The sequence below is a fragment of the Oculina patagonica genome, chromosome 1, assembly GCF_052425735.1.
Source record: "Oculina patagonica isolate OP01 chromosome 1, crgOcupat, whole genome shotgun sequence".
NCBI classification, from domain to species: domain Eukaryota; kingdom Metazoa; phylum Cnidaria; class Anthozoa; order Scleractinia; family Oculinidae; genus Oculina; species Oculina patagonica.
Genome location: NC_135758.1, coordinates 32,578,615 through 32,606,147, shown reverse-complemented (window position 1 = coordinate 32,606,147; position 27,533 = coordinate 32,578,615). Strand labels below are relative to the sequence as shown.

Genomic DNA, 27,533 nt, shown 5'->3' with positions numbered 1-27,533 from the left:
TCTCAAGGGGGAGGGGGATGGAAAAAATTGGTTGAGAGCACAGCCTTTCCCAATACCCACAACACAGGCCAGATTAAACAATACCACTTGAAAGAGGGTTGGTTGTAGATTTTTTTTAAACGAATCCAAGAGAAAAGGGGATGGTGGCCTCCTTGCCCCATCCACTCCTAATCCACCCATGGTGCCATATATTAAGTATACCGGTATATATTATAGTGGAGGAGTTGAACTTAGGACTGCTATGAATACAGCATTCCAAATATTATTACCTCATCCAGTCTCAGTTTTTTGGTGCAAAGAAAATGTTTTTTCCAGCTGGCCCTTTGGGCAGATTGGAACTACTGTGTGCCCCAGGGGGAGGGGGGGGGGTACTTCGGCTTGTAAATAACGGGGATGATCGAATGGAGGCAAAAATCAGGACCCAAAAAAATCCCTACCGGTAAGTCTTTCGACATTACCCAAAAAATCCCTTGACCAAAAATAACCCCCCCAAAAAATCCCTTGTCAAATTACTCCTAAATTGCCAAGAGGGGCAATAATATAACACAAAGAAAATCATAAAAAATTGAATGCTCGTGTTTTCATCATACCATAATTACACCAAGGCACTTTAGTTCGTTTTTAATACCCCCCAAAAATCCCCTATTTAAATCAAGTCACCCAAAAAAATACTTGGCAAATTTTCCAACCCAAAAAAATCCTTCGATCATCCCCGTCATTTACAAGCCGGAGTACCCCCCCCCCCCCCCCCCCCTGTGCGGTGTGCTAGCCCAAAGGCTTTCATCTATCAACACAAAAGTCCAAAAATGTAACTTGCCCATTGGGCAAATTTGATAAAATCCACTAGCTTGACAGAAAAATCCACTAGACCTGGGCTATTAGGCAAGACTTCCTTTGTACACTATCTTTACTGAGTTGGAGAATTTTTATCCAAATCTCACTCAAATGTGGGACCATGCTATGAACCCAGATTTTTAAACAGCTTTGGTGCTAGTGCACTGCTTATAAGTTTCAATATGAGGTTTGGAGGTCGAACTGTGAGTCCGACTGATTTTAAAAGTGAAGCTGTACATAACAGTATAATTTTTTCATTTCATTTCTTTTATTGTAGCTGAGGGTCAGAGAGCATCCAATCCTGGGTCCATTTGTTCAAGATCTGTCCACGTGAGTACACTGTGCATGTGTGTTTCAAAACAATAATCTTACCAGAATGTAGAATGTAATGTGCTTGTGGACTTACTCAGATATGTTCAAGGTCTCCAGTTAATATCCTGTATTTTCCAATTTCTTCTTCATTACTTTCACTACTTCCAATTTGGGGTATTTTGCAAAATTAATTGGAACAATGCAACCCTTCTGGTAAAATGTTTTAAAATTTTTATTTTATTTGTTTCTTCTTTAGATACACTGCAAGTTCATATGCTGATGTTGAGGTGAGAAAAAGATAAATTATTGTTGTCAATATAGTAGAAAAATTTTCATTGTCATGCTGCACCTCTATGGCACACGCGGGATACTAAGATATGGGGCGAAAATAATTTCCGCGCATGCGAAGAAGTGCAGCATGCTGGAGGTTTCCGTCGCTGAGGGGAGGGGGAGGGACAAAAAAGGAGTCCTCTAAAGAAACCTTTCGGGGCATGAACGCAAATGAGAACGATCTCAAGTCGGGAGGGCGTATAAATACTAAAATAAATACCCAGGGGAATAACGAATGTCTCAGGAGTGGAAATGTGCTAATTTATGTAGCGCGTGAGGCCATTTTGGTGCGAACATACCAATGAAAATAGTAGAAAAATTTTCATTGTCATGCTGCACCTCTATGGCACACGCGGGATACTAAGATATGGGGCGAAAATAATTTCTTACCCAAGCACAAATCGCTGCTGATAGGCCAACATACCCCGAAAAAACCCACATTCCTCCCAATCTCAGACGCTCAACTCTTGAAAGGTGTTGTTTTAATATCAATACATCAAGGGAACGCGAGGGATAACCCCTCAAGATTATTACGAGCACGGAACTCAGCCCCTAGCGATTCTGCATGACAAACATTATTCGTCCCTTTGACTGAGCCTTGAGCGAGAAGAGAAGCTGGAAGAGACAGATCCATGACTTTCGGTACTTGGGAATAATATTGTGCTGTTTGAATGCTTTTCCAACCGACATGTCTAGCTACTTGATCATCTGACGCCCCAAGAAGGGACAGGGTTATGGAACAGCCACTCCTAAAACTGTGCATAGTTTCACCCTCATTAATATTAAGAGCCGTAAGGTGGAGGCGCAGACGGTTAGCTACAGTTGATCCCACGAAAGGCTTGGAAGATACGCCGCCCTTCGGTTCGGTAGCGCGGAACAAAAAGCCTTCTCGAATATTGATGTTCATAAGATCAGCCAACTTGACGTACGTGGAGAGATTTATGACGGGGCAAACCACACCGTCATGGGGACATGCTTTAACAGCGAAAACATTAGAGTCTTTTCCGCGGAGCGTTTTTCCAAACTTGTGATGAAACAATAAACCTTGCTTATCAGGGAGTAGGAGAACCTCTTTAGTATAAACACGACCAAGATCAGAAGCTCTGTCACCAGAGTAGAAATCCAGACAGGAGAAAGCTAAATCACGACTGACGATGTATCTTTCCAGTGGGGATATAGATGGTAAAAATGCTCGGTTGCGAAGATAAGTACACAGTTTAATGAACTTGTCGAAGAAAAATGGCACGGCTTGGCGAGGAGAAACCCTTGCTTTTGCTTGTTCCTCGGAGATGGAGGTCAGGTATTCTTTGACGGACGGATGAGCCGCAGGGTTACCAGGGGATATGCCCGACCAATCGCCTGATCGGCCAATGGAATTAAAAATGGAACGCAATTTTCCAATCGTGCTATCAACCGTACCAGCGGCCAATCTGGAGGGGCAGCTACATTTCTGTTTGGAATGAGAGCCGAACTTAGGACAGCTTGGTGTGTAAATCTTGGTCTTCCCCTTAGAATCTTTCCACACGAGAAATCTAATGACGTCTCTTGGGGAGGCAGAGGTAAGGGTCTTGGGGCTTGGAAGGGAGGACAGAAAGGACTCTAGTTCTAACTGCAACCTGCACTTCTGTTTTTCATAAGGTTTGGCAGCTCTAACTGATTGAAGTGAGGAGATTCTCCGATCGATGGCAGGCAGAACAAGGGAAACTCTGAAGGTACTAGTAGAACACGAAATTGGAGCGGCTTGATACCCACAATATTGGCAGAAGTTAAAGCCAAAGTCATTGGCGTAACAGCAATCAGGGCACAAGGAGGCAGGTTTCCAAATGCGTGGAACACTTGCGAAGGACTAAGGAGAGGTAAAAGAAATGCAAAGACGAATGGACTTAAATGCTTTTATAAACCAATACAAAACAGATAACTAATATAAAACGAAATAACCAGGGCCAAAGTTCGGAGTGTAAGTCGAATACAAAGTATTGTTCTTAAATGTACCAAAGTTCAAACTGGGCAAATACGGAAAGCCCACAAATCTCATTGAAGTGGTCTAGTTTCCATGCTGGTGTTGGAGCAAGACGGGAAAAGCAAAATGTTACGATCCCCTTTAGACCCAAGCTTGAATGAGGCTATGCATGAAGAAACGATAAGCGGCCACCAATACTTTCTGGGACGAAGGTCGGGTACAACGATGGTGTAAGAACAGCCCTGAGTGGCGAGAAATCTAATCAGGGGGCCAACAAGCACAAAGGGAGGAAACACATATGCGTTGAATGATGGAACCATTACTTGTGAGAAAACATTTACCCCAAGCGCCTGCGGCGAGGATGATGGTGCGAAGAAGGGAAGCGCTCGACCAGATAGGTCTTTCTGGACATTATCGGAAGTAGCCATAAGGTCGATGGTGTGCGGACCGAATGCTCGCTGAATGGATTGCCAAGATGCTGGGCTCAGCATGCATTCCCGATCTAAGGGAATGCGGGAAGGAGAATCAGCTGGATTTTCTTGAGAAGTGACAAAGTGTAAGATGACGTGCAAATTAGCAGATAACGTCAAGTGGAAGACTTCTTTAAGAACGTTGTTGATGTGGGAATTGCGAGAACCATCTTTTTTCCAGCAAGCAACCAGGGGAGCACTATCCACAAAGCAATCAACCCTAGCGTTTGAGATCAGATGAGCCACTCTTCGCAAAACAAACAAGAGAGCCAGAGCTTCCTTAACAACGATGGGAAGATCAATCTCAGTAAGTTCCCAGTGACCATTAAATTCTTGTTGAGGTTGGCCAGGCAAGCGCAGGACACCGCCCCAACCAGAGCCTGAAGCATCAGAGAAAGCATTTAATTGGAAATGTTTCTCATCTTTCCATGGCAAGAAACCGGACCAGGAATCCAGGAAACGCCAGTGTTCAAACTCTTTCCTTAAGTCGTGTGAAACAGGGATTGCTCTTGGAGACTTGAGTGCCTTTGACATAGCGTGACAGGCCACGCGAGAATATAACCTGGCGGCAGGGACGACGAGAGTGAATGAATTTATCTTGCCAACAAACTTCTGCAGGGATTTCAGAGATACCGTCTTGTGGCTAAGTAAATCCTCTCTGAGGGAAGCAAATTTAACTTTCTTATCGAGGGGCATCAAAAACGCGGTTTTAATAGAGTCAATGACATAACCAAGAAAGATCGGCGTTTGTGTAGGGATAAGGGACGACTTTTTAAGGCCAATAAAGTAGCCGAGATCGATGAGGATGTAACAAGCGATATAAAGGGCTGCTTGAGCGCGTTGAAAATCAGACCACGAACAGAGAGGGGCGTTTTGCTGAATTTGAAGTTGACCAAAATGACGGTCGTCGATATATTGGGAACACGGGACACCATGAGAACGAATGTAGCTGGTAGCGATCAAACCGATAGAATGATACAGGTACGCACTAGCTTTCCATCCAAAGGGGAGTGTGTTGAAAACAAAATACCAGCCATTCCACTGTAGGCCAAAGTAGGTCCTGCTATCTGCTGTGAGTCGGACATGGTCATAGCCACTTTTATCATCGCAAGTTGTTTGATAATCCCCCTTGTGTACATAACGAGGGAGGTCAGTGATGAGATCCAAAGAGAAAGGGAGATCTTTGATCCAAAGATTTAGGAATCTCTCATCATGGCACATACGGGGTTTAGATGGTTCGACGGTTATTGGCATGACCAAGTAGGGTGGTGATACTTCTCCTACTTTACCCCAGACTGACAGGGATCCATTGGCTACCCTTTCTAGAATAGTTTCCGAGATAAACTCGAAAAAGTCTTGACAACTTCTACTGTTTGGAAAATAGGCACTGGGAGGTGAAGGGCTGTGATAAAATCGACCTTGGAAAGAACCCTTAAACTCGACGAAAAACTCTCTTACATCCACACCAAACTCCAAGTAACGAAGAAATGCCGAACTGTTGGGGGAATCATGAAGAATCGCAGACCAAATAGGAAGTCTACGATGGATGAATCCCGGGATAAAAAACGAGGGGTCGGGAAAACGCAGCAAATCTGGTGAAGCGTGGACCTTTCCGGAAGCCACCATCTGGATGGACGGGAGTGGACCGGCCCAGTTGGAGGGCTCCCCTTTCCAATTGCACCAAATAGGAGTAGATCTAACAGATTCTTGGGCATTTTTCAACAAGAGATCGAACGGCTGTGACGACGCCTGAGCGAGCAAGATGAAAAGAAAAAACGGGAAGTAAATGACCACGAAAACAAATAAATGTGGAAAAGGGGAGCCACCAACCAGGCCGATCCAGGGACCCCGTCATAGACAGAGTATCGGGTATTGTTTAGAAAACCCGTCCCAGATCGACCAAATTGATAGCGGAAGAAACCAAAAGCGAAAAAAAAAATAAATAAATAAATAAATAAATAAAAAAAATAAAAATACAAAAATACAATACATTTCAGCCAAGACCATCAATATTTATTGCAAAAGAAAGAAACTCTACAAGAGTTTAATTATTAGGACAAAATCGAGCAATATGGCCCCTCTGGCGACAATTGAAGCAGGTTGGCTGCAGCGGACGCGGACCATACCGGGAATTAGGAGGCCTGCGGGAAAAATCTGGTCTCGGTGCCTGTGGAGCGACATAAGGCCGATTGTACCAAGGCGACCCAGGAGGACGCAAGGACTTTTGGATGGCTTTAGCAACTTCAATGTCTTCCTTGTCTCCCACCAACTTCAACAAGATGCTTTGGAACTGCGGGTTGCCGAGGAGGGGACGGCACTGGCGGAGAATAGTACTGAAACGCTTTGTCTTATCATCAGCTTTGTCACGGGCCAAGTCAACAAGTGTTTCCAATCCCGCGAGTGCTTTATAGGGATCAAACACGGCACGCGGCTTAGAAAGCTCTTGTTGCAGGGAAAGGAGGGCCGCCGCGACAGAGCCAGTCGCGGTGTTTCTCTTAAGCTCTAAAATTTGGTTCTGTATCTCTCGTACAGTCATCTCAGGCTAAGAAAAGGATAAAAAATTAATTAAAGGCGGGTGAGTAAAACAAAGTTAACCCACAAGAAAACATAGACCATAATTGAACATTTTACAATAGTAATGAAAACAGACGGCGCTGCACGCGTAACTCTGCAGAAATTTTCTTGATGAATTACAACAAAACTATAGCAAGAACAAGAGCAGCAAATAGGTAAACGTGGAATAAATAAGTCGGCCATAAACACGCCGGACAACAAAATACTCCTTGTACATTTCCTTGTGATAAACTTTATCACCTTGGAAAATAACGCGCTAACTACGAAGTGGCAAGGCCCGACAGCAAGTAACGTGCGAGCAAAAATATAACAAAAAAGAGTATAAACAAATAGTCCACAATACAAACAACACGTAGTGAGACCGGACAAATTTCCCAAAGGATAAAATACATTGTGCAAAATATAATACAAACGATGACAACTACCAGAGGTGGCAAATGCCGGCCAGGAAATTAATCATTAAACCAGAAAACGGGACATACGCAGAGAAAAAATAGCTCAAAGGCGACGCGACGCGAAACTTTCGAGACTTGGGCAACATGTAAAACAAGTCTGATTTGCCAAAACAGTGACGCCAAAACACCTGGATGATAGGCGACGCGTCCTTGGGGACGCGCGCGGTAAGAAAACAATAGAAAAAAGGCGGCACATCACAAAAACTAATTTGAAAGTTGACGAACGACACTAAAAGAAGACCGAAAACAAGACATGCAGAATAGACATTTGTTAATATGAAAACAAACTGGAGAGGCGACACACGCCATAAAACCTACTTGAAAGGCGAAAAATGCAAAGAAAGCTAGCTTGAAAGACAAAACAAGCGAAAAAGGCTTTGAAAAGGCGAAAAACGCGATGAAAACTAACCTAAGGAACGACACCCTATAAAACCATATTCGACGGAGGCACACGCATAAAAACTAGCCTGAATTAAGGACGACATACGCCATGAAAACTAACTAGAAGGCGACACACGCCATAAAAACTAGCTAGAAGGCGAGAAACGCCATGAGAACAGATTTGAAGGCGACACACGCAAGAAAACTATATTTAGGTGACACAGGCCATGAAACTAACTTGAAGGCGACACACGCCATGAAACTAACTTGAAGGCGACACACGCCATAAAACTAACTTGAAGGCGACACACGCCATAAAACTAACTTGAAGGCGACACACGCCATGAAACTAACTTGAAGGCGACACACGCCACAAAACTAACTTGAAGGCGACACACGCCATAAAACTAACTTGAAGGCGACACACGCCATAAAACTAACTTGAAGGCGACACACGCCATGAAACTAACTTGAAGGCGACACACGCCAAAAAACAAACTTGAAGGCGACACACGCCAAAAAACAAACTTGAAGGCGACACACGCCACAAAACTAACTTGAAGGCGACACACGCCATAAAACTAACTTAAAGGCGACACACGCCATAAAACTAACTTGAAGGCGACACACGCCATGAAATACTGAATTTGTAGGCGACACACGCCGTAAATGTAAACTAGAAGGCGACACACGCCTAGAAAGTAGAAAGCCACGGAAAACAAGCTTTGCTTTTGCTACAAAATTTAACAAAACCATACAGCAAAGCAGCCAACAACGATATGAAGAAAAACGAAACCAGCTTACCTCTTCGGCGGGTGGAGCAGGATTTTCGCCAGCAGCACGAGCAACAGGAGCTTCGGCAACAACGGCAGCAGGAGCTTCAGCCGCGGCGGGCACAACAGGACGAGCGGCTTCCAAAACGTCCGCGGGAATAGGTACAGGAACTTCGGCCATGAAGGTAAATTGCTCAGCGACGGAAACGTTCGAGTGAGAAGCAAAAAAGGAGAACTAAAAAGAAACCTTTCGGGGCATGAACGCAAATGAGAACGATCTCAAGTCGGGAGGGCGTATAAATACTAAAATAAATACCCAGGGGAATAACGAATGTCTCAGGAGTGGAAATGTGCTAATTTATGTAGCGCGTGAGGCCATTTTGGTGCGAACATACCAATGAAAATACTACATCATCCTCGAAGACCCAGGGGCAGTTAGTCAGGCCAAAACAAAGTCAGAGCGTCCGTAGATCTAATCCGGAGGTCGTGGGTTCAAATCCCGCCGGGGTCAGAGATTTTTCTTTGCCCTGCGGGAACCCTCCCAAATTTCCTTTAACAGGGTGTATATCCGAGGGGATTTGGTGTATCGGCAGTATTGCCTACTACCGGCACTCCAACACATTAAAAATAATTATTTAATATCCAAAACAAAGTCAACCTGGCAAAAAGCTGAACTGAGTCTCTCCTAATCTCCTTCGCAGTCATTATTTGGGTCATCATGCAGCACTTCTTGGCACAAACAGATGATCAAACCCTTACTGAAACAAGGGTCATGGTTAAATACTCTTTTTGATTGGTGTAGTCAGCAACTTTTGTCACAACTTGCTCAGAATTATGTTAGCCAGGTTGTGATTGGCTAAACTGTGGAAAGGAATATGGTTCAGGTATAAGCAGCCACCAGTGGTGGGGGGGGGGGGGGGAGCATTCTAAGACGAGCCCACACAATGGCTGTGAAGGAGTCTCTAAGCTCTACAGGCGTTAATCATTTATTCATAAGGCACAAAAGTCTTCAGATATTATGTAGGGATTCAATTTTTTCCTCAAAATGTGACTTATTCTGTTATCATTTTAGTCATGGCTGGCTGTCGGAAACAGCATCCGAGCAACAGCTGCAACAGGAATGAATGACAAGAGCAGTCGTTCCCACTCAGTCTTCACCATGATCATGACGCAGACAAAGGTAATGTGCAAACCTGTCAAACGTGATTGTCAAGTCCCTGTGTTAGCAAACAACTGAACGTTAAAACTCTAAGAATAATCAAAACATATTTTCCCTTACAATATCGATATGTAAAGAAAATCACCATCTCTGGGATGTTGTCTTTGTTACACCACTGATTTTCAACTCATATTGCAAGAAAATGGTCAAAAATTGTATAGCTTTACTTGGATTATATTGCACAACAGTACCATATTTATTCGATTAAGCGCCCACCTCGAATAAGCGCCCACACTATAGGTAGGAAAAGTTAATAAGCGCCCAGCCTCGAATAAGCGCCCACCCCGCCCCACTCCTCTAAAAAATCTGAAGTGTACAAGAAGAGTATTGACCTTAGTGACAATTGGGTTGAATGTTGTTGACTAAGTACTTCTAAAAGACTTTTTCGAAGACCGAGTTTTCTTAGTATTTTACAGAAACATGCAATGAACAGTTAAAATTCTGCTTTAGTACATCTTCAAAATAAACTTACTGCTTGCTAAAATGGTGAAAATTTAATAAGCGCCCAGCCTCGAATAAGCGCCCACTCTCAAGGTACAAAAATTTAATAAGCGCCCAGGGTGCTAAATCGAATAAATACGGTAATTTTTTTTTTTTAAGGATGTTATAAAAACAGTTAAATGAGAGATAAATAACTTCTTAGCAAACTCAGTGGACTTCTCTAGACAAAATCTAACTAGCTCACTTTCGTTTGCTTGTAGACTGAAATATTTGAAGGCTCAGAGACACAAATGACTACAGCGAGTAAAATTAACCTGATTGACTTGGCTGGAAGTGAGAGAGCAAGTCAAGTGTTAAATGATCAGGTGATCAAGACGGCAGAAACAGCAGCACTCAGACTCAAGGTAACAACACGTGAACAGGGTTCGTACGGGTTTTTGAAAACCTGGAAAGTCATGGAGTTTCAGAATTTCATTTTCCAGGCCTGGAAAGTCCTGAAATTTATGTATGGGCCATGGAATGCCATGGAAATTGATGTTGATTGTACAAATAAATTGCGCAGGTTTTTTTGCGCAAAAAACAAGGTAAAAAAATTACCAGAAACTGAGACAATTTTTGAAAATTTCCAAGAAAATGGTCAAATTTAGGTCATCAAAAACTTTGAAAAATCATGGAAAAAGCCATGGAAAGTCATGGAATTTCAAAAGCTTAAAGGAGTATTAATCCTGTGTGAAGTGCGATGGCGAAAAATGTAAACGGTTTTTTGCCAAGTGCTGAGAAATCATGTTGAAGTTTTGTTTTTGCATTCCAGGAGGGAGGCAGTATAAACAAGTCATTGCACACCCTTGGTAAAGTCATCTCTCTACTATCAGACAGGGAAACACACCATAAAAAGAAAATGTACATCCCCTACAGAGATTCCACTCTAACATGGTAAGGGTAATTAACACAAGATGCCTGACATTTTGTTCATTACGTGTCCAATATTTGATCATTATTAGATTAAATTCGAGTACCTTTATATTCTTTATCTGAACCACAAGACGTTCAGCTGGTTCAGTGCTTCCCCTGAGATGGGGTCCTAGCCGATAAGACCCTTGCAGGGTAAAGGGATCGGCCAGGGAGGCATTGTGCGAGTAAAGCCCCTTGTTCAAGTCCTCTTGACTCTAGAGTGTACTGGCTTACGTACTGACCGTTGGGCTACCACGGCTCCTATATTGCACAAAGAACAAGACAGAACCTAACTCTATTACATGTATTTCCCTTTGCAGGTTACTAAAGGACAGTTTAGGTGGCAACTCCAAGACAACCATGATAGCAAATATCAGTCCTGCAAGCACTTCATTTGGAGAATCTCTGAGTACATTACGATATCCTTTACAAACAGCTTGTGTCCCTAATCCGATCCAAGAAAATCCCTCCAATGCCTGAATATTCCATATGTGCTTTATCGAATTTTGAGTTTATTTTTTGTGAATACTTCTCAAATAAAAATTAAAAGCTGTTTGTCTTATCAAATTTTAAATCATTTGATAAGCCATTTGTGTTTGCTTTTTCCTTGACTGTTTTCACATATGCTCAGAGAGCCCGTACAATTGTCAACAAAGCGGTTATCAACGAGGACCCCAATGCAAAGATCATCAGAGGTTTGTTGAAAAAAAAAATAGACGTTACAACTTTTGTTAAATATTACTTGCATTTTATCATTGTAGATTTTCTGCGTAAGCGTTGTTATTAAAGTACTTTTCACTGAAGGCTGCTTTTCACTAGAAACAGATCGAGTCGGACTCGTAATCGTAGTCGTAGGAGCGCTTATGACCAAGTAAAAAATTGAAAATCGGAGTCGTAAGCGGAGTGATAAGCTTGGAGACGGAAGAATCGGAACGTTTTCATTTTCTTCTGATTCCTCTTACTACTCTGTCGCTTTTGATCCAGTGAAAACTAGATTGTCAGAGTGGTCAGAGTCCCTAGCAGAGGCGGACGAACAAACCAAACACACTGCAAGCTCTCAGGCCCTACGAGTACTTTCTTTCTGCTTCCGATTTTGACAATCTTGTTTTCACAGCGGAGTTATAAGCGGAATCGGAAACTCTTTGCTACAATTTGATTTTCACTAGATCGTAACGCTCTGCTGTCGTTAGTAAAACGAGCCTTTATGAAGTTCATATCTTTTCTCTTCAGAGCTGAAAGCAGAGATCGAGAGACTGAAACTTTCTCATGGAGAGGGAAACCAGGGAATAAGTGCGATAGCTTTGGCAGAAGTAGCTCTTCTGAGAGAGAAACTGAAGGAAACCCAGCACCTTCTGGCTGAGTCAACTCGGTGAGTTAACTGCGTGGTTCAGGAAATTGTAGGATCTCTTCCAAGTTTTTTCCAATGTTTAACAGTCGGTTCATGCTTTAGCGTGCACTATCGAGTTACGGTGCACGCGGGAAGTTTGGAGAGCACGAAAGAAGTGTAAGAGTTGCTCGAGGCTATACCTGAGAGCAACTCTATCTTCTTGACATTTTAACATGCTAGTGATATTTGACAGATCTAGTGATCTAGTACTTCGAAGATAGTAAGTCTTTCTAACAGCAATCTCTGAGTTTAAATTAATAGTAATTCTTTCTCTGTTTCAACATCCAGGAACTGGCAAGAGAAACTTGCGTTGACGGAAAAGAGAAAACTCGAAGAGGCAGAAAAGCTTAAGGTAATACAAATGTGAAGAAATTTTAAGAAACCATTTCACTTGATACACCGTTTGGTTTGTCTGTTCTTTGCTTGTTTCTAGTAAATTAAAACTTTTTTTTGTTTTTCAATCTTGCAGAAAGCGGGCATTTCGTTCAAGGTGGACAACCGATTACCGAATCTTGTCAATTTGAACGAAGACCCTCAGCTATCGGAAATGTTGCTGTATATGCTGAAAGAAGGTGTGTAAATCTAAAATGCCTATCATCTGAAATAATGAGTTAGCTTTACCGGGCATAAGTCTAATGGTCCATATTATAACCGCTCGTTGTTGGTTGCAGGGGAGACAACGGTTGGCCAGAATGATCATGATATTAAACTGAATGGCGCGCTTGTGGCAGAAACACATTGGTAAGCATATGACACGTTTGTACTTTTTTCTTATTCGAAAGGCCTTTTATTGTAGCACAGTTGCAACTGTGCGTTTTTAAATTTTGTGAATCATCTTTTTTTTCAGTGTCTTAAGAAATGAGGGAGACAAGGTCACCATATCGCCGATAGGTAAGGTTGGATCCTTCTAATTTCAACATTGATGTATTTTTAAGTCTCAGCGTGAAAACGTGTTTTCTTTGGTCTTCTGACGCTCACAGTTTTGTTGCAGGAGATGCGCCGACGTACATCAACGGTCAGCTAATTGTGGAAGAGACAGTACTTCATCATGTAAGTGATCACAAAATGACCGTAATTATATGAGAAATATCACATTTGCCAGTTGGCTGCATCACGTGAAAGGCTTAAACCAATCGCTGATAACACAGTAGTTTTCCTTTTTAATTCCTTGCTTTACTCATTCAGGCTATTTTGCTTGCAGGGTGATCGTGTTGTTATTGGAGGTGATCACTTTTTCAGGTACATCAAACGTATTTACTTTGGTTTGTTTTTAGCTATTGTTGTTTGTCTTATTTCTATTCAAAAACGCTACAAACAAATTGGCTCACAAACCCGCTCTAGCTTGAATCTTAGTTCTCTCACAGCACAACAAAAGGCTTCTCGTGTATCTGTGAATTTTTTAAATCAAAAGTAGGCATGCACGAGAGTACATGTGGCTACTGCGACAAGGGGTGACAATGTCTAAAATACGAAGCAATAGCACGTATTACAGCCATATAAGTCATTTAATCTTTCTTTTAACCGCTTTTGTCGTCTTGTTTTCGTGTTATTCCGCTCGAAACTTGCGATTTCTGTTTTCGTTTTTGTGCTAAATAAATTTTTCATTTCATTATAGGTTAAACCATGCCAAAGAAGTCAAAAAGAGAAAGATGAGTAAATCTGCAGCTCCTGAAGGAAACAATCAAGAGGCTGCAGTAATCAAAGACTTTGAGTTTGCAAGGAATGAACTGGCACAAGCACAAGATGCAAGGTGCACATCAGTTAATATCAATAAGAAGTTTTTTTGTGACGTACGAATGGTGCAGAAAAACAATAAGATCTCGCAGTAAAAAACATGTCGCCGGTAGCAAACGCAGGAAAGCACCGATGACGTGTGTGGCAAACGCGATGTGGTTTTTGTTTTCCTTCTGATTGGCCGGAAAAAAAAATCGCTTGGAGCGCGTTGCGTTAGCGAGTCAAAGTACGGTATATGATGATGATGATGATGATGATGATGATGATGCTTTATTAACGAGGTTGACATTGATTACTGATGGCACAGTAGTCTACGTAATCATGTGGTCCTCCCTAATAACTGCTATGCCTAAGCAACTAAGCCATTGTTGCTAATCTTTCGTGTACTTACAATTGCAGACTTCAAGCTGAGTTAGAAGAAGCCAGAGAAGAGGCGAGAATTAAAGCCCAGGAGGAAATAGTAGTTCGAATTCAGGAAGCCGAGGTAAAAATTGTCACTGTGGATAATTTTAAACAAATTTATCATTTTAGAAGTTTAAAAATTTTTGTCGGTTTCTTTCGAACAGGAAGCCGCCCAACAAGAACTGTCCAAACAGAAACAAAAGTACGAGGAAAAAGTCACAAATCTCCATGAAGCTATGGTAAGTGCTGATTGGTTGTTTGTATGTCACGTGTCAAAATTCACCGTTCACATTGGTTGCTGCAGCGCTACCGCCTCAACTAGCAGGAACAAACGTAAGGAACTGGCTTTTTTGCTAGGAAAGGCGTTGGCTGATATTTGTTATGTATATAACGAGCATAGAATATCCGAAGTTGAGTAAGCCTGTTTGTTTAACCAACCATGGTATGTGTATTTCTTTTTTTAAAAAAACGACTGTTTAACAATGTAGGGCTGAAATTAAGTATCGTTAAAACTGTGTCCTTTTTGCGCCAACAGGAATCTCTTACGACAGAGAAGAAACAAGCTGAATTGTCGAACCAAACAGCTGTAGAAAAGATCTCTGAATTAGAAGCGCACAGATTGGTAAGTCCAATGTGAACTTTAAAGTCAATGAGTCTTGTCTTGACTCAGTGAGTTTCAGAAAATGATGCATTCTTGAACTTTTTCTTTTCCTCGTTCTTCATAACTTCACGGCTTCGTTATGGCTTATTGCTGGGCACAAAATAACTTTATTTTAATTTTTCCTTAGCTGTTGGAGCAAGAAATCCTGAACAACAGGAAGAAGTTACAAATGGAAGCGCTAGCCGCCAAACAGGTCAGTGCAGTTGAACATAAACAATAAATTGTTATCTGCATTGATTACTAAAACAAAGCGAAAAGGCAAACCTAGTGCATAACTTGTTAACTTCAACTTAAGGGAAACACGTTGAAGAATTGACGCACAAAAAAGGCAAAAAAGCGCGGGGCGACACTCTCTGCTTCTCCCCGTTTTCCTCTAGTCTCGCGCGTCATCGTTCGCCGGGATATAGGAAATGGATAAGCTAAGTCAAACACATTCGCAAACAATTAACGGTAATAAGATACCAATACGGTTGCATTTGCAGGCTTTGGAAGAAACCAAAATGAATCAGGTCCGAATTATTACAGAGCTGGAGAAAGAAAAAAAGAAAATGCAGGATGATGTACAGAAACTAAAAGACGCTAAGGTAAGATACACCTCGGCTTTGATGGTTTCTTTCATCAAAGTACAATATCTTTTCTGAGAATGCGCTTATTTATATTTCTTGTCGAGACATCTTTGTTATTTTATTTTTTACAGCAAAACCGCGAAAAGATGAGAGAGGAGTTTAGGACGTCTTTTAACAACATTGGCCGGAAAAATTCCCTTGCAGGTTAGCCGCTCACTAAGTTTATGTGGCTAGGTTATACTATTTATTTAAGGTGAATCTAGTATTAAAATCCAGGACGGCGGATGGTTTAATTGGGCATTTGAGTCGTAAGCAGAAGGAGTATCGAATGGTCTTTGCGAGCATGCGAGCACAGCGTTTTTCTTTGCGAGTACGAGCATTGACAAAAGTTAGCCTTGTGAGCAACGAGCACTTTTCAAAAACTACCTCCACTAAAAACCGAGCATGCGAGGAATTGAAAAAATATACGACCACAAGCAAACGAGCACCCACCAACATTTCGCGAGCATTCCAAGCAGAACCCTTATTTTGCGAGCATTGCACAATTTTGAGAGATCATTCATGACCCCTAGCAGAAAAAGAGGAATAGCTGACATTGCCTGACCGAACCTAACCAATTTACTTTTTTGCTACAAAAGGTGCCAGTTTTTTTCTCCCTCAAGTAACTCATTCTTTCACTTCCGCAGATGATCCGAACAAGAAGGAGCTGTTACGAATCACCATGTCTTTAAGAGAGGCCAACAAGATCAGCCAGAGCCTGTCAAAACACATTGTAAGTAATAACTCGATAGAGCAGTTTTCACTTGAGTGACGTAAAACCAAAACCAAAGCAATTACTCTGGCCAATCACAAAGGACACAGACAATCCAGTGAACCAATCAAAACTCGAAGCAAATACATGTAGCTGACGCGGAGCGCGGGAAAACGTGCGGGAGCGAGTCACGATTGGTTTTGGTTTTAGTTCTGATTGGCCGAGAAAGTGGCGCGAGAATTTTAAGCCAATCACTGAGCGTTGTAATGCAAAACCAAAGCAAACGCAATTTACTTTCGACACTCGAGTGAAAACCGCTCTCTAACTTTTGATTCACCGTGCGCTACCACGAACACCGTACTGTTCCCGTTTACTTGAAGCCTGTATAAATTTGTAGAAATCAGTCTTTCTCTTGTCCGTCCATTCAGTGATTTTGCTATTTATTTGTCTCTGTATCTCCTCTTCATCCCCTTAACCTCTGTAGTTTGTTCTAAGGTTTTGTGATTTTTCTTTATTCCATTTCAGACCTTTAGCCGGGATGATGTCTTTGTTGACGGCAAGGTAATCGAAATGTCGCATGTCTTGGTTGTTTTTGTTGTAGAACATCTTTGTTGGGAAAGTGCAAAACCTATATCGTATGCGAACACTCACATCTACTCATGGTCAAAATACCTTCTTAGCTGGCTTATCCTGTGGATATTCAAGCTGTCCAGTCCTTTTTAAGCATACACCAAACCTATCCCACATTGTATTTTAAAGCATGGTTATAAAAAAGTTAATCGAGCTTAGTTTTACGTTACCCAGCATATCCCGAATAGCGATAGAGGGGTGTTGTGTAATCCGGCCCCAGCATCAACATAAAAAACTTGACCTTTACCCTCCGTCACCATTATATTTGTAATGCACAGTTCAATCTAAAACAATGCATAACGTTTTACATTCTCCTGTATCAACAGTCGGAAATGAAGATTCGTTTGAACAACACGAAGAAAGGTCTGACGACTGTATGGTCGCTGGAGAAGTTTGAAAGCGCCATGGAACAGATGAGAGAATTATATCAGGTATAAAATGCTTTCCGTTCAATAAAACATTTGCATTGTAGATATTGTTTCACATATTCAAAACTTCCTTTGCTTCTGTCTCTCTGAACAGCAACGTGATAACGACAGCGTGTCAGGGGAGTCTGGTGACGAAGTCGATCCTTTCAATGACCCGGATGATAAATGGGAAAAAGATTTCAAACTGGACTCATCAAGTAGCAGGTTCGTAAGACACCGTGAAGAATAATAAAATGAGCTAACTGCTTGTAGTATTAGTTTTTCGAGCGTTAAATAAATTAATACTTTAAACTGCGATCTAAGCTTACATCACACCATAACTGTACATGTTTGTATGGTTTTCCTCCACAGACGTATTTCATCTCTCAGTAGTTCTGGATTGTCATCTCGTACCAGGGCTTCCGCAGCGGGAAAACCACAAGGTACGTCATGAAATACATATTAAACTGTCTTGACATTTTATGTTATGTTTGAAGTACGGTATGGATTAGTAAACTCTTTCCATTTCAAGTCTTGGCAGAAGCAGTTGTAGTTTTGAGTGCCGCATGTGTTCGGTTGGTTAAGGCACTGTTTACACGGACGCGGTTTCATTTATAACCGCATCGCTTTCGATGCGGTTACGCCTTTCGTTTACACGGCACCGATCGAGACTGTTATTGAAACCGGATTGTTTTGCAAACGCTGTCAAAAGTGGAGCGGTTTCACTGGTCGTGTAAACGACGAAACCGCATCGATTTGAAAACGGTTACGGATTTTTGGCGCCAAAGTGACTGGCTCGCGAAGAGTGAACCTGTTTTAATAGCACGAAGTGTAGCACTTGCTTACACAATCACATTCGAAAACACTTGGAAATCGGTTATATATGTTCGGTGTAAACACTTCAAAATCGTGTCGTTTTCGATGTGGTTTCGAGGTCATGAAACCGTGTCGATTGGAAGCTGCGTCCGTGTAAACGATGCCTTCAGTCAAATGTCAACCAATGTTAAAACACAACAACAACAACGACTGATGTTAAAAGTTTTCCAAACCGTTCTTACGCAGCTGGTCTATTTTTTTAGGATTTTCTTCAAACAAAGCAGAAAGTATATTTGCCAAGTATCGCAATCAACAGAACCAAGGTTCATCGCCCTCTGACATACCTGAGGCCCCTCCTGATGACCCAGGGACATTACCTGAAAGGCCTGTTGTAGAGACATCCAGCAGGCCTCCTGTGGCTCCCTCCACTAGACGGAGTAAGTACCATATTTCCAATCTACTCTTCCCTTCATATGTCCAAAGGTTACCAGTTAATGAAGAAAACAAGATTAACGGAGAAACGTATGGAGAATGTTCCTTATTATACAACAAAGTTGAGAGCAGCAGAGAAAGTTGTTGCCATAACAAATATTCAACTCTTGCATTTGCAATGAGATCTGTAGAACAATCATTTTCATTTTTCTGGCTAAACGATCATTTTCGTCCAACATCGTGTTTGTCACACACAACAAAGGGTGGCTAAACGAGCAAACAATGTTTGATCAAACATCGACCAAAGTGAGCCCACATAACATGCTCTTCCAACATGATGTTGGACAAAAATGTTTGATCGTTTAGCCGGGGCTTTAGTCCTTCTCTTGGTACTATTCAATAGTTCGTTTGTGTACCATTTAAGTGTAATTTATTAACTTCTCCTGTGATTACAGAAAGCGAAACAAGACGACCTGGACCGTCTGTATCAAGCCTGTGTAGAGATTCATTGAAGAATTGCCTAGACTCTTTAAAAGGTATTCTTTAATTACGAACTATTCTATTTGCAATTGAACAGGCTATAAGCTTTCTAATTTGATATTTTTTTTTTCTAATTTGATATTTGCAAACGAGATTAGAATCTTGTTCTGTTTGAGGGTTGTCTAGAATCCATATAATTCTTCGTGACTGATCTACACTAATACAAAGGACAACGGAAACTATAAACAGATAAATGACTTTATTGTGTGCCGGGAAAAGCCAAGCCGCAGCAATGGGGGGGGGGGGGGGGGAGTGAAACCGAAGGCCTACCCCTTGATGCGGCTCGCGGGTGGGTAGTAGTAGTAGTAGTTTTGTTAAAAAAGACTGATTCGAATAATAATATATCGTGGGCTTTAAAGGCAAGCCCATGTCACGCACTGACAATGATTGACACTCGCTACTACGTATTATACAACCATTGGCCAGAGTCCAATACTTAACATTTAAAGCTTGAATAACCGTGGTTATTCCGTGTTTGCTCTTTAGAGCTGTCAGATCTGTTTGCTGAGCCACTGTATGAGAAGGTTTTGAGAAGCGTCAAGGACGTTAAAAGTAGTGTTACCGCCATTGTGAAATCACATCAGGGGAAAACATCATCTGTTGGAGGTGAGTTAATCGTATGAAGTTCTTGCTTCTCATCTCACTTCATAGTCCTTTCAGTTGCAGCTTGTTACTACCCGGGATGCCTGAGGGTTTTTTTTTGCGCGGTTTCCAGGTTCGGTCAAAGACTATGTCGAGAAAACACCTTTTGTATCCGGGGAACCTTGTCTTCTTAGCAGTCGTTATTTGGTTTGCCACGCAACGCTTCTCTGTTTTACTCGTTGCGTGACGAAAATAACGAAAGGAGACCTACTTGCAGGTTGAAGATCTTATTGCTTATGGATGGGTTTCGTTTATGTTAGCAAAAAAAAATGTTATAGGGGAAACGAAGGTTGTTTTTGTGTCCGAACTCGCAGGTTCAGGGGCATTTCCTCAGGAAAACGTACTTCCTTCACTTAAAAAATAAGCTTCCATTTCACATTCTTGTTTAGGTTTTTTGTTTGTTGGCTGGTGTTGTCCATTGTAACCTCGGTGATGTTGTTTTGCTTACTTTACATTTGATCGCTTTTTTTGCCAGGAATCCAAAAAGACGTTCATCAGTGTTGTCTTGCTGCCACGTTTTCCTTACAAGCACTCATCGAGCATGCGCGGATATGGGGCACCTCAGAAACCAACAATGACCACTTTACTGAACTAAGTTCTCAGCTACTAGACACTGTGAAGCGATTGGCTGGTCACGTGATCGGTATCATTGAGGTTTGTGTCGCTTGCAGTTATGCTAAACACTTTTATATTATTAGATATTTTAGCTGAGATTGTAAAGCTTGCTCGAATGATTTTACAAGCATGCAATAGAATAATATTGGGATCAGAGTTTTCTTAAAGCTGGTTTTCACTGGGCGTTCTCGTCCCCAGACTGCGCAAAAGAGAATGTCGAGAATGTTCACTGGGCATAAGCCCAAACACACTCTGACTTATTCTTCCTAGTCTGTCCTCTGTAGGAATAAGCATAAGAAGACCAAACAATTTTGTTTTTTTGTGCTTATGCTTATTCCTGATGAGGAAATCGTAAGAGAAATTAGCGTGTTGGTTCTTCTTATGCGCTAATGTTTATTCTTCAGGTTGTGCTTTTACTTCATTTTTCGCTCTTTCTCCTCCGCAGAAGCCTCTTTTTTTTTCGTACGGGCTGCGAAATGGGGAGAGGTGAAAAGTAAGCGCGCATAGCCTGGGGAGAATCGAAACGAAAGCGCGCAGAAATAGCGCGCAGGGGACACTTTCCCGTCGTCCCCCCCCCCTCCCAATTTTTCATTTTACGTGTTTTTCGCCTTCCCCCACTTAAGGAGCCACTGCGGAGGCGGGAGGTTTGCGCCTTTTCCGGTTAAAACCAGTCTTATCATGCTACTGCTGGCAAAAATCCTAAGTTGTTTTACATTAATTGATTGCTTGACTGTTTGTTTTTTTCGTTTAGACTCTTGATGAATCGAGTTCAAACATGGAAGAGATTTACACAGCTTTCAACGATGACGTCAGACACATTGTGCGTCACATAGCCAAAATGGCGGTTCTTTCGTCACATGAGGAACATCCTACGGACGAAAATAACACGGTACGTGATTGGCTAAGGTGGGGGAGGATAAGGAATAGGAAGCTAGCCAAACATTTTTAAGCTGAATGACAGCTAGAACTTAGTTATTAATAACTAACCGAATTATTTTCTTGTTTAAGACTGAAGATGATAGCGAATTAAACAAAGCGTTTGTCGAAGGGCAAGACATGTCCATGGAAATATCTGTGCGTGATTCCATTTCTGCCATCTCGGAAATCCAGGAACAACTTCAAACAGACACTTTGGACTCCTGCAGTACTGCGGTATGTAAAAGAAGCCCTGATTGTGTGCTATAGCGGTTGTTTGATTGGTTCATATGCTATGATTGACATGCATGCGCCTTTCATTTTAATTCCCTCTGCAGCTCACGTGAAACGAAACAAATCGATAGTTGGCTTTCTGGTCGCCTCGAGTTTTTTTTGCTTGTATTTATTCTTAAGGCCAACCGTTCATTTACAAAGTCTCACCAATTAATCTTTTTTAGGTGGAAAGAGAAATTACTGACAATGTGCTCACACTTATACGGACCACTGGCGATTTTATCCATCAAGGACGAGAAGTACAGGTAATATGACGTTTCACTTCCTTTTCCGGTCCGAGTCATACGAAGATAGTCGAGTCAAGGAAGTACGAGAGAGTTTTCGATTGTTGTTGTCCAATTAAAGTGCAAAGCGAGCACTTCCGAACGCTCCGAAAGTTGTCCCCAAATAAACAAATAAACCCTACGTCACAAGGGCATGTTCTGTTGCTTGGCAACCGCGGACTCAAACAATTTTTAGAGCGGTCGACTGACGAGAATCGACTGGCACGAGATTATTGGAAAGAGCAGTCGACGTTTTTAACACAAAGACTAGTTAACAAAAGATCATTAGATTAGTCTGACTGTACAATTACGATAAAAAAAACGAATGAAGATCTGCAGGGAGAATTTGTCTGCTGACATCAGGGTTTAGAATATTATAAAAAATCCGCTAGCGTCGGGGAAGGTCTTTGCTGGGAATCTAACGCTATTTCTCTGAGGCCAACGGGCTTTCTGTTCTAGTTAGCTATTTCTTATTCTTATTTTTTGTTTAATTTCAGATGCAGCTTATCTCGACCTCGAATGAAAACAACCGGAAGAAGGACACAGGACGAAATCGGTTGATTTCTGTAAAGAAGTTCGTAAGCAGTGTGAACACGCTGCTACAAAGAACGAGAGATTTAGCTTCAAACGTACGTAAGGCTTGTGAGGATATGGACCTCGAAAAATTAGTTTCACTGCCTGAAGAAATATCCACATGTGCGGGAAACATTGTACGGCAAAAACGAGCGTTTATCGACAGCGAGTATTCGCCTGCTGTGGGGAGTAATCAAGACATTATGGATGAAATGGAATATTTGGAAAAGAAATGCAATGATGTTGAATTAGCAGCTGGAGATTTGAAGAAAACTTTGACAAGATTTCTGTTTCTAAGTCCACCAAAGTCGTTACAGAAAAGAAGAAACTTTAGAGTGCTTAGAACTGAGGAGGATTACTCGGACGAAGAAAACTATTCTCCGTTTGTTGGTCGGTCAAACCATGCTAGGACTCCGTTGGCGTCACGAAGCAGAGATCAACTAAGCGAGAAGGAATCTAGAAGTATTCGCAAATTATGGAGCAAAGAATCACCGATTTAAAATAGCGACTTTCCATAAAATGGTCTAGTAAAAAGAAGTATCCAATTTGAATTGTTGATTTATGAAAGTTTGAGTTGTAACGACAGGTTTGTTACAAATAGCGCGACTGAGATAATTGAAAACTACCTCCAAAATATTGCTTTAGTCAAAAGACATTAAAACTTATTTATCGAAAAAAGGTCGATGTAAATAGCCGGCTATCTTATCTAATGCTCTGCTACTGTTACTGAGCAGTCCATATGGGCAGCGGTGATATATATAAACACATGCGTTATCGATCTGACTGTAAATCACGTGACTTTGGCAAACGAACACGGCCTGAAGAAAAGGGCCTGGAGAGAATGTAGAGAATCTGGAGAGAGAGTGTGTCAAGAGAGAGAGAGAGTGTGTGTGTGAATACGCGGAGACGGGATCTGGGGAGAGAGAGAGATAGAGTGAATATTGGGCTGGGATTTCTATCTAATGTTTAATGCGTCGTGTGTGTAGAATGACGGGTAATATGTTTTCCTGATGTATCACTTGGTGAACAAAAAAACAAAGATAAATATACAATAAATATACTGAGAAACAATCTTGGATTTTTTTGTTTGCCATTCTCTAGTTTTCGTTGTGTTGAGTGAAAACAGTTAAAAACTCTAGTACCCAGAGTATACTAAAATGTGATTGACTCGTAGATACAAAGTGCTAACTCAGCTCTGATACCTATACTCTCATTCAATTCGGCCATTAACATCTTCCGCGAGAATAAATAAAGTAGATAGTCGCCTTAGAGCATAAAAACAACTGGAGTGTCTCTTTCTATGCGAACAGGTTCGAGGTCTTAATAGGCCTTATGCATGGCAGCGTCATATGCTCAAAATTTACCATTAAGCCTTGTTTACGCGAATTATTCTCAACCCTCTGCCACCTTAAAAAAGTTTTCACGCAGCATTCTTTTCATCTTTGCTGCATTGTAGTCCGGCGGCTTAGCTCCTGAATTGTGCGATGTTTGATACAAGCACCAAACTTTGCAGGATTACAAGCATTCGCATACTAATCAATTCTTGATATAGTGCCAACGCCAATTTTCTATTTTCAGCTAGTAAACAGCATCTGAAAAAACTTCTGTTGGTGACCACTTTCATTGTGCCAAGTTTCATGCTTGTATCAAAAAGTGCACAATTCAACTAAAATTTCGAGCTAAGCCGCCGGACTATGGGAATTCGTTCAGGATAAAATTTACAAGTTTGCACTTCAATTCAAAAGGCATTAAGCGAGGCTTGGAGGTGAAACAAGCCAGTCGGACGAAAACATGCCAAGGTCTATAAACCTAGGAAGGGTTTTTAAGGCCAGGGGACATTGAAACTAGGAAGGTAGTTTTAAAATGCGCAAAACTTGATGATTTTATGATTCGATTTTCCATTGATCCCTATCCAATATTAAAAAAAATTGAACTTCTTTGCATGAGAATTAAGTCAACTTTTCCTGTCGAAATACCTTATATTTAGACTTCAGAACCGACTACTGTGACAAAGATAAAATTAATGAAAACTAGTTTTTTCTACGAGAACATTTATTTTGTACATGTTTTTACAAGTCTAACAATAAATGTTTATATGCACAGTCCTATAAATGATTATCAGCAGCACGCCGATGTCCATTTGCATTCTGTGAATTGGATTTCTTTTTCCGTATAGAAAACCATTATTTCAGTGAATCGGCGGCAATAAACTCACACTTCACAATTTTAAAACTTCAATGCTTTATATCCTTCTTTTACATACATTTTAATACCATAAATATTTCATTTGAACTGAACTAAAATCAGCGAAAGTTCGAGTTAAAAGGAAAGACATGAGGCAGGTGTTTTTTAGCCTTAAAAACATCCGGTATAATTTTTAATCCCACAGCAGAAAAAAAAAATATTTATTTCACTTAAAAACACCGATTTACTCTACTAAACTTCGGTAAAGAGAAAAAAAAAATAACTTTACCTAATGTTTTTTGTCTGTTTTTAAAACAGTTCGTATTCCTCGGGTACTCCAAATTTCTCTCTCTTCCAGATTACTTTAAAAATAATCAGGCAACCATAACAGAAGGTAACAAAGGCGATCGCCAAAGCAATGCCTGAGTCTAGCCACCATGTTGAATGCATCTCGCTGTAGATGATAGTGCTGATGATCAAACCTAGCGCCATCGCCGCCCCACACGCGGAATCTATCGAGTCGATCCTCAACGCCACGCTTTGAAGCTTATCAGCGATGCGGTATTTAAGCCAAAAGAAGACGGAATAACACAGAAACCCCACCACTGAAATGGCGAGGAGAGCGATTGTTTTTCTTGGCTCCAAGTCGCTGGTAAGAAACTGTATCGCTCTCGCGAACATCATGAGCGCAGATAAGATGAAGCACACAGCTATAACTATACAGGCTGTACGTTCCTTGCCCGGGCCTAAGTCGCCGTTGACTCCTCGGTAAAAACGCCAAACGATCATACCTGAAGATACGACCCCTAGCATGGCGTCGAAGGCGAGAGCGAACGCCGCGGAACTTTCAGAATATCCCGAACTCACAAATGAAGCGATGGCGAGCATGAGCGTAACGTACATGGATGCGAAGGACACGGCGAGAGCTGCTCGGCGCCAACGCAGCTTCTCTTGCATTGAAAGTCTAATTTTCTGCTTTTTCGTTTCGTCGTCGTATGGTGACACGCAAGGAAACGTGCCAAAGTCTTCTTGAGGATTTGTCGGTTCCGCTGTAACATTAATCGGCGTAACTTCTTTCTCCAGCATTGGTGTTTTCATCTCATCTTGTGACTCATCCATGTTTCTCGTAATCCTTTCACAAGTCCAGTTCTTGTTTTTGTAATTTAACCTAAAAATTTACTTTGTCTTGACTGATGATTCTAGTTTTCAGAAAGCCGCTTAAAGTCTGTTTAAAACCATTAAAGTTCCTTTCAAAGTTCAATGTTTTTACATCTTCAACTGTAATCTTTTTTAATACATTTGGTCAGAATTTATACAGTGAAGAATACGCAATAACAGTTGTCATTAATTTTCCATGGTTTCATTCATTCCTCGATTTCCCGACCAGTATGCAGCCACGTAAAATTGCCGGTTCTTGTTAATGAAGCAAAAAAATCTCTCAGCCAAAATCGTTCGGAAAGCAGAAAAAACTTTCACTTTTAACAGCGGTAAAAAGTGGTTAAAGAAAACCAAAATCCGTATTTAGGTTATATACTAAGTGTAAATTCACGCCGATCGATCAGCGATTTTCAATCAAATATTGATATTCGTGAGCCTCGGGTTAGGTAACTCGTGAAATAAGTAAATTAAATTTACGCCCGAGAAACTGATGCAAATCGCGTTGGAGACATTCGAACGAAATCGAAAAATGCCTCTCCTGCTGATTCCAAATGGTGTATTAATTTGCCTTCTTGTAGCCCTTTCCCACAGAAAACAATAAGCGAGTGAAATGAAATGCGGAAATGGTGAAAAATATAAGATCATTTGTGTCATAGAGAAGAATGGGAACCTAATAACCAGGTGTCGTGAAGAAATTCTATTGGCGGATACTTTGTTTTATCACTTATCCAGTCAAGACTTTGACCAATGAGGTGAAATCTGATCTGAACTATAATGAAGCGTTAACAATTCGGCTGGAGGCGATACCAACAACAGTCAATGTCTAATTTCGCTTCCCTTTACCTAACCACGAACACCCACTCATTCGGTTACAACATTGGCTTAAGGCAAAATAAATTTTATACATAAAATTTTTTGACATTTGTTTTCGACAGTGTATTGTCTCCGAAACATGAGCCATCGCGAAAAAGAGTAGTCATAAAAATATGAACGACTGCGAAGATCAAACTAGAAAATAGAAGAACTTTAATATCTCTGACCGAACGACATGAGCTGGCTTCCAAATGAACATAAAAACATGGACTGTTTTCAACATTAAATCGTACAAGATAAAGCTAAACAAGTTAATTGTTTTGCTAACGACATTTGTTCAATAAAAGATATTATTACTAGCTGGAAGATATAAAAAGAATAACAGATAAGCTTGAGAATCAAAATCAGTTCTGGAAATACGGAAGGGCTCAGACAGCAAAATGTGCAACTTCGTATAAGTTCCGGCGTTGTGCTGCTATCCCTTGCCATTGTAACTTAATTTCGCTAGTAAGTTCTAAGCTGTTTGAATATCAAGAATGATCGACAGATCGTTTCTCCTTACAATGTCAATATATTCTCAAGCGGAAAGGTTATGAGAATAATAACAATAACAATAAAATAATAATTAAATTCGATCGATTCATATTTAATTTTTGGCTGAAAAAGTTAAAAGAATGTTTTGATGGCTAAATAAATTCAACTTGTACAAGCCGGCACCTCCTTCTGTTTCGTTGTTTCAAAATCGAGCTTAGTTCCCTGGCTTTTTTACCGGGTGATTTTAGTAGGAGACTGGACAATACCTTGAAGGTGACGTCACTGAATACACTCGGCAGCTTATTGCAACTCACAACAGTGTTCGCGGCAACGATGAAAGAAAGAACCTCTCTAAACTTTTTCAAATCGACAGAAATACAAAAATAAGTTAGGAAATCTATAGCATATCTCGAATATATTTTCCATATGGGTTACTATTTTCAACACTGGATATTTGGGAACTTATTTTATGTTACAACCTCGTCTCCAGGGTCTTCTCGACGACGAGTTTTCAAA

At 41.1% G+C, this 27,533-nt stretch overlaps 2 protein-coding genes across 3 annotated transcripts in view; one reads left to right on the top strand and one right to left on the bottom strand.

Moving 5' to 3' along the window:
* LOC144664801 (kinesin-like protein KIF14) overlaps positions 1–27,533 on the top strand; it is a 60,403-nt gene that overhangs the window by 3,959 nt on the left and 28,911 nt on the right. Inside the window, exons 6-39 of one of the 2 annotated variants that reach the window (XM_078526024.1) lie at positions 1,112–1,164; positions 1,403–1,433; positions 9,162–9,269; positions 10,010–10,153; positions 10,561–10,682; positions 11,021–11,123; positions 11,326–11,395; positions 11,931–12,069; positions 12,376–12,439; positions 12,557–12,659; positions 12,759–12,828; positions 12,935–12,978; positions 13,079–13,137; positions 13,289–13,326; positions 13,703–13,837; positions 14,221–14,305; positions 14,388–14,462; positions 14,759–14,845; positions 15,012–15,077; positions 15,367–15,468; positions 15,582–15,654; positions 16,137–16,222; positions 16,727–16,762; positions 17,158–17,262; positions 17,354–17,463; positions 17,611–17,681; positions 18,318–18,491; positions 18,942–19,022; positions 19,513–19,632; positions 20,144–20,322; positions 21,035–21,172; positions 21,292–21,435; positions 21,657–21,737; positions 22,253–23,399. In XM_078526024.1, the coding sequence (XP_078382150.1) occupies positions 1,112–1,164; positions 1,403–1,433; positions 9,162–9,269; positions 10,010–10,153; positions 10,561–10,682; positions 11,021–11,123; positions 11,326–11,395; positions 11,931–12,069; positions 12,376–12,439; positions 12,557–12,659; positions 12,759–12,828; positions 12,935–12,978; positions 13,079–13,137; positions 13,289–13,326; positions 13,703–13,837; positions 14,221–14,305; positions 14,388–14,462; positions 14,759–14,845; positions 15,012–15,077; positions 15,367–15,468; positions 15,582–15,654; positions 16,137–16,222; positions 16,727–16,762; positions 17,158–17,262; positions 17,354–17,463; positions 17,611–17,681; positions 18,318–18,491; positions 18,942–19,022; positions 19,513–19,632; positions 20,144–20,322; positions 21,035–21,172; positions 21,292–21,435; positions 21,657–21,737; positions 22,253–22,828 (3,672 nt within the window). In that variant the 3' untranslated portion in view covers positions 22,829–23,399. Of the gene's footprint in view, positions 1–1,111; positions 1,165–1,402; positions 1,434–9,161; positions 9,270–10,009; positions 10,154–10,560; positions 10,683–11,020; positions 11,124–11,325; positions 11,396–11,930; positions 12,070–12,375; positions 12,440–12,556; positions 12,660–12,758; positions 12,829–12,934; positions 12,979–13,078; positions 13,138–13,288; positions 13,327–13,702; positions 13,838–14,220; positions 14,306–14,387; positions 14,463–14,758; positions 14,846–15,011; positions 15,078–15,366; positions 15,469–15,581; positions 15,655–16,136; positions 16,223–16,726; positions 16,763–17,157; positions 17,263–17,353; positions 17,464–17,610; positions 17,682–18,317; positions 18,492–18,941; positions 19,023–19,512; positions 19,633–20,143; positions 20,323–21,034; positions 21,173–21,291; positions 21,436–21,656; positions 21,738–22,252; positions 23,400–27,533 lie in introns of those variants that run through there. The other variant, XM_078526031.1, reaches the window with a different exon arrangement.
* Positions 24,378–26,270, bottom strand: LOC144650038 (transmembrane protein 163a-like). Its single transcript, XM_078509681.1, has one exon. The coding sequence runs from the start codon at positions 25,629–25,631 to the stop codon at positions 24,822–24,824; it is 810 nt and encodes a 269-aa protein (XP_078365807.1). The 5' UTR covers positions 25,632–26,270; the 3' UTR covers positions 24,378–24,821.

Coding starts and splice junctions, on each gene's coding strand:
- LOC144650038 (XM_078509681.1), bottom strand. CDS start 25,631: ATGGATGAGTCACAAGATGAGATGAAAACACCAATGCTGGAGAAAGAA.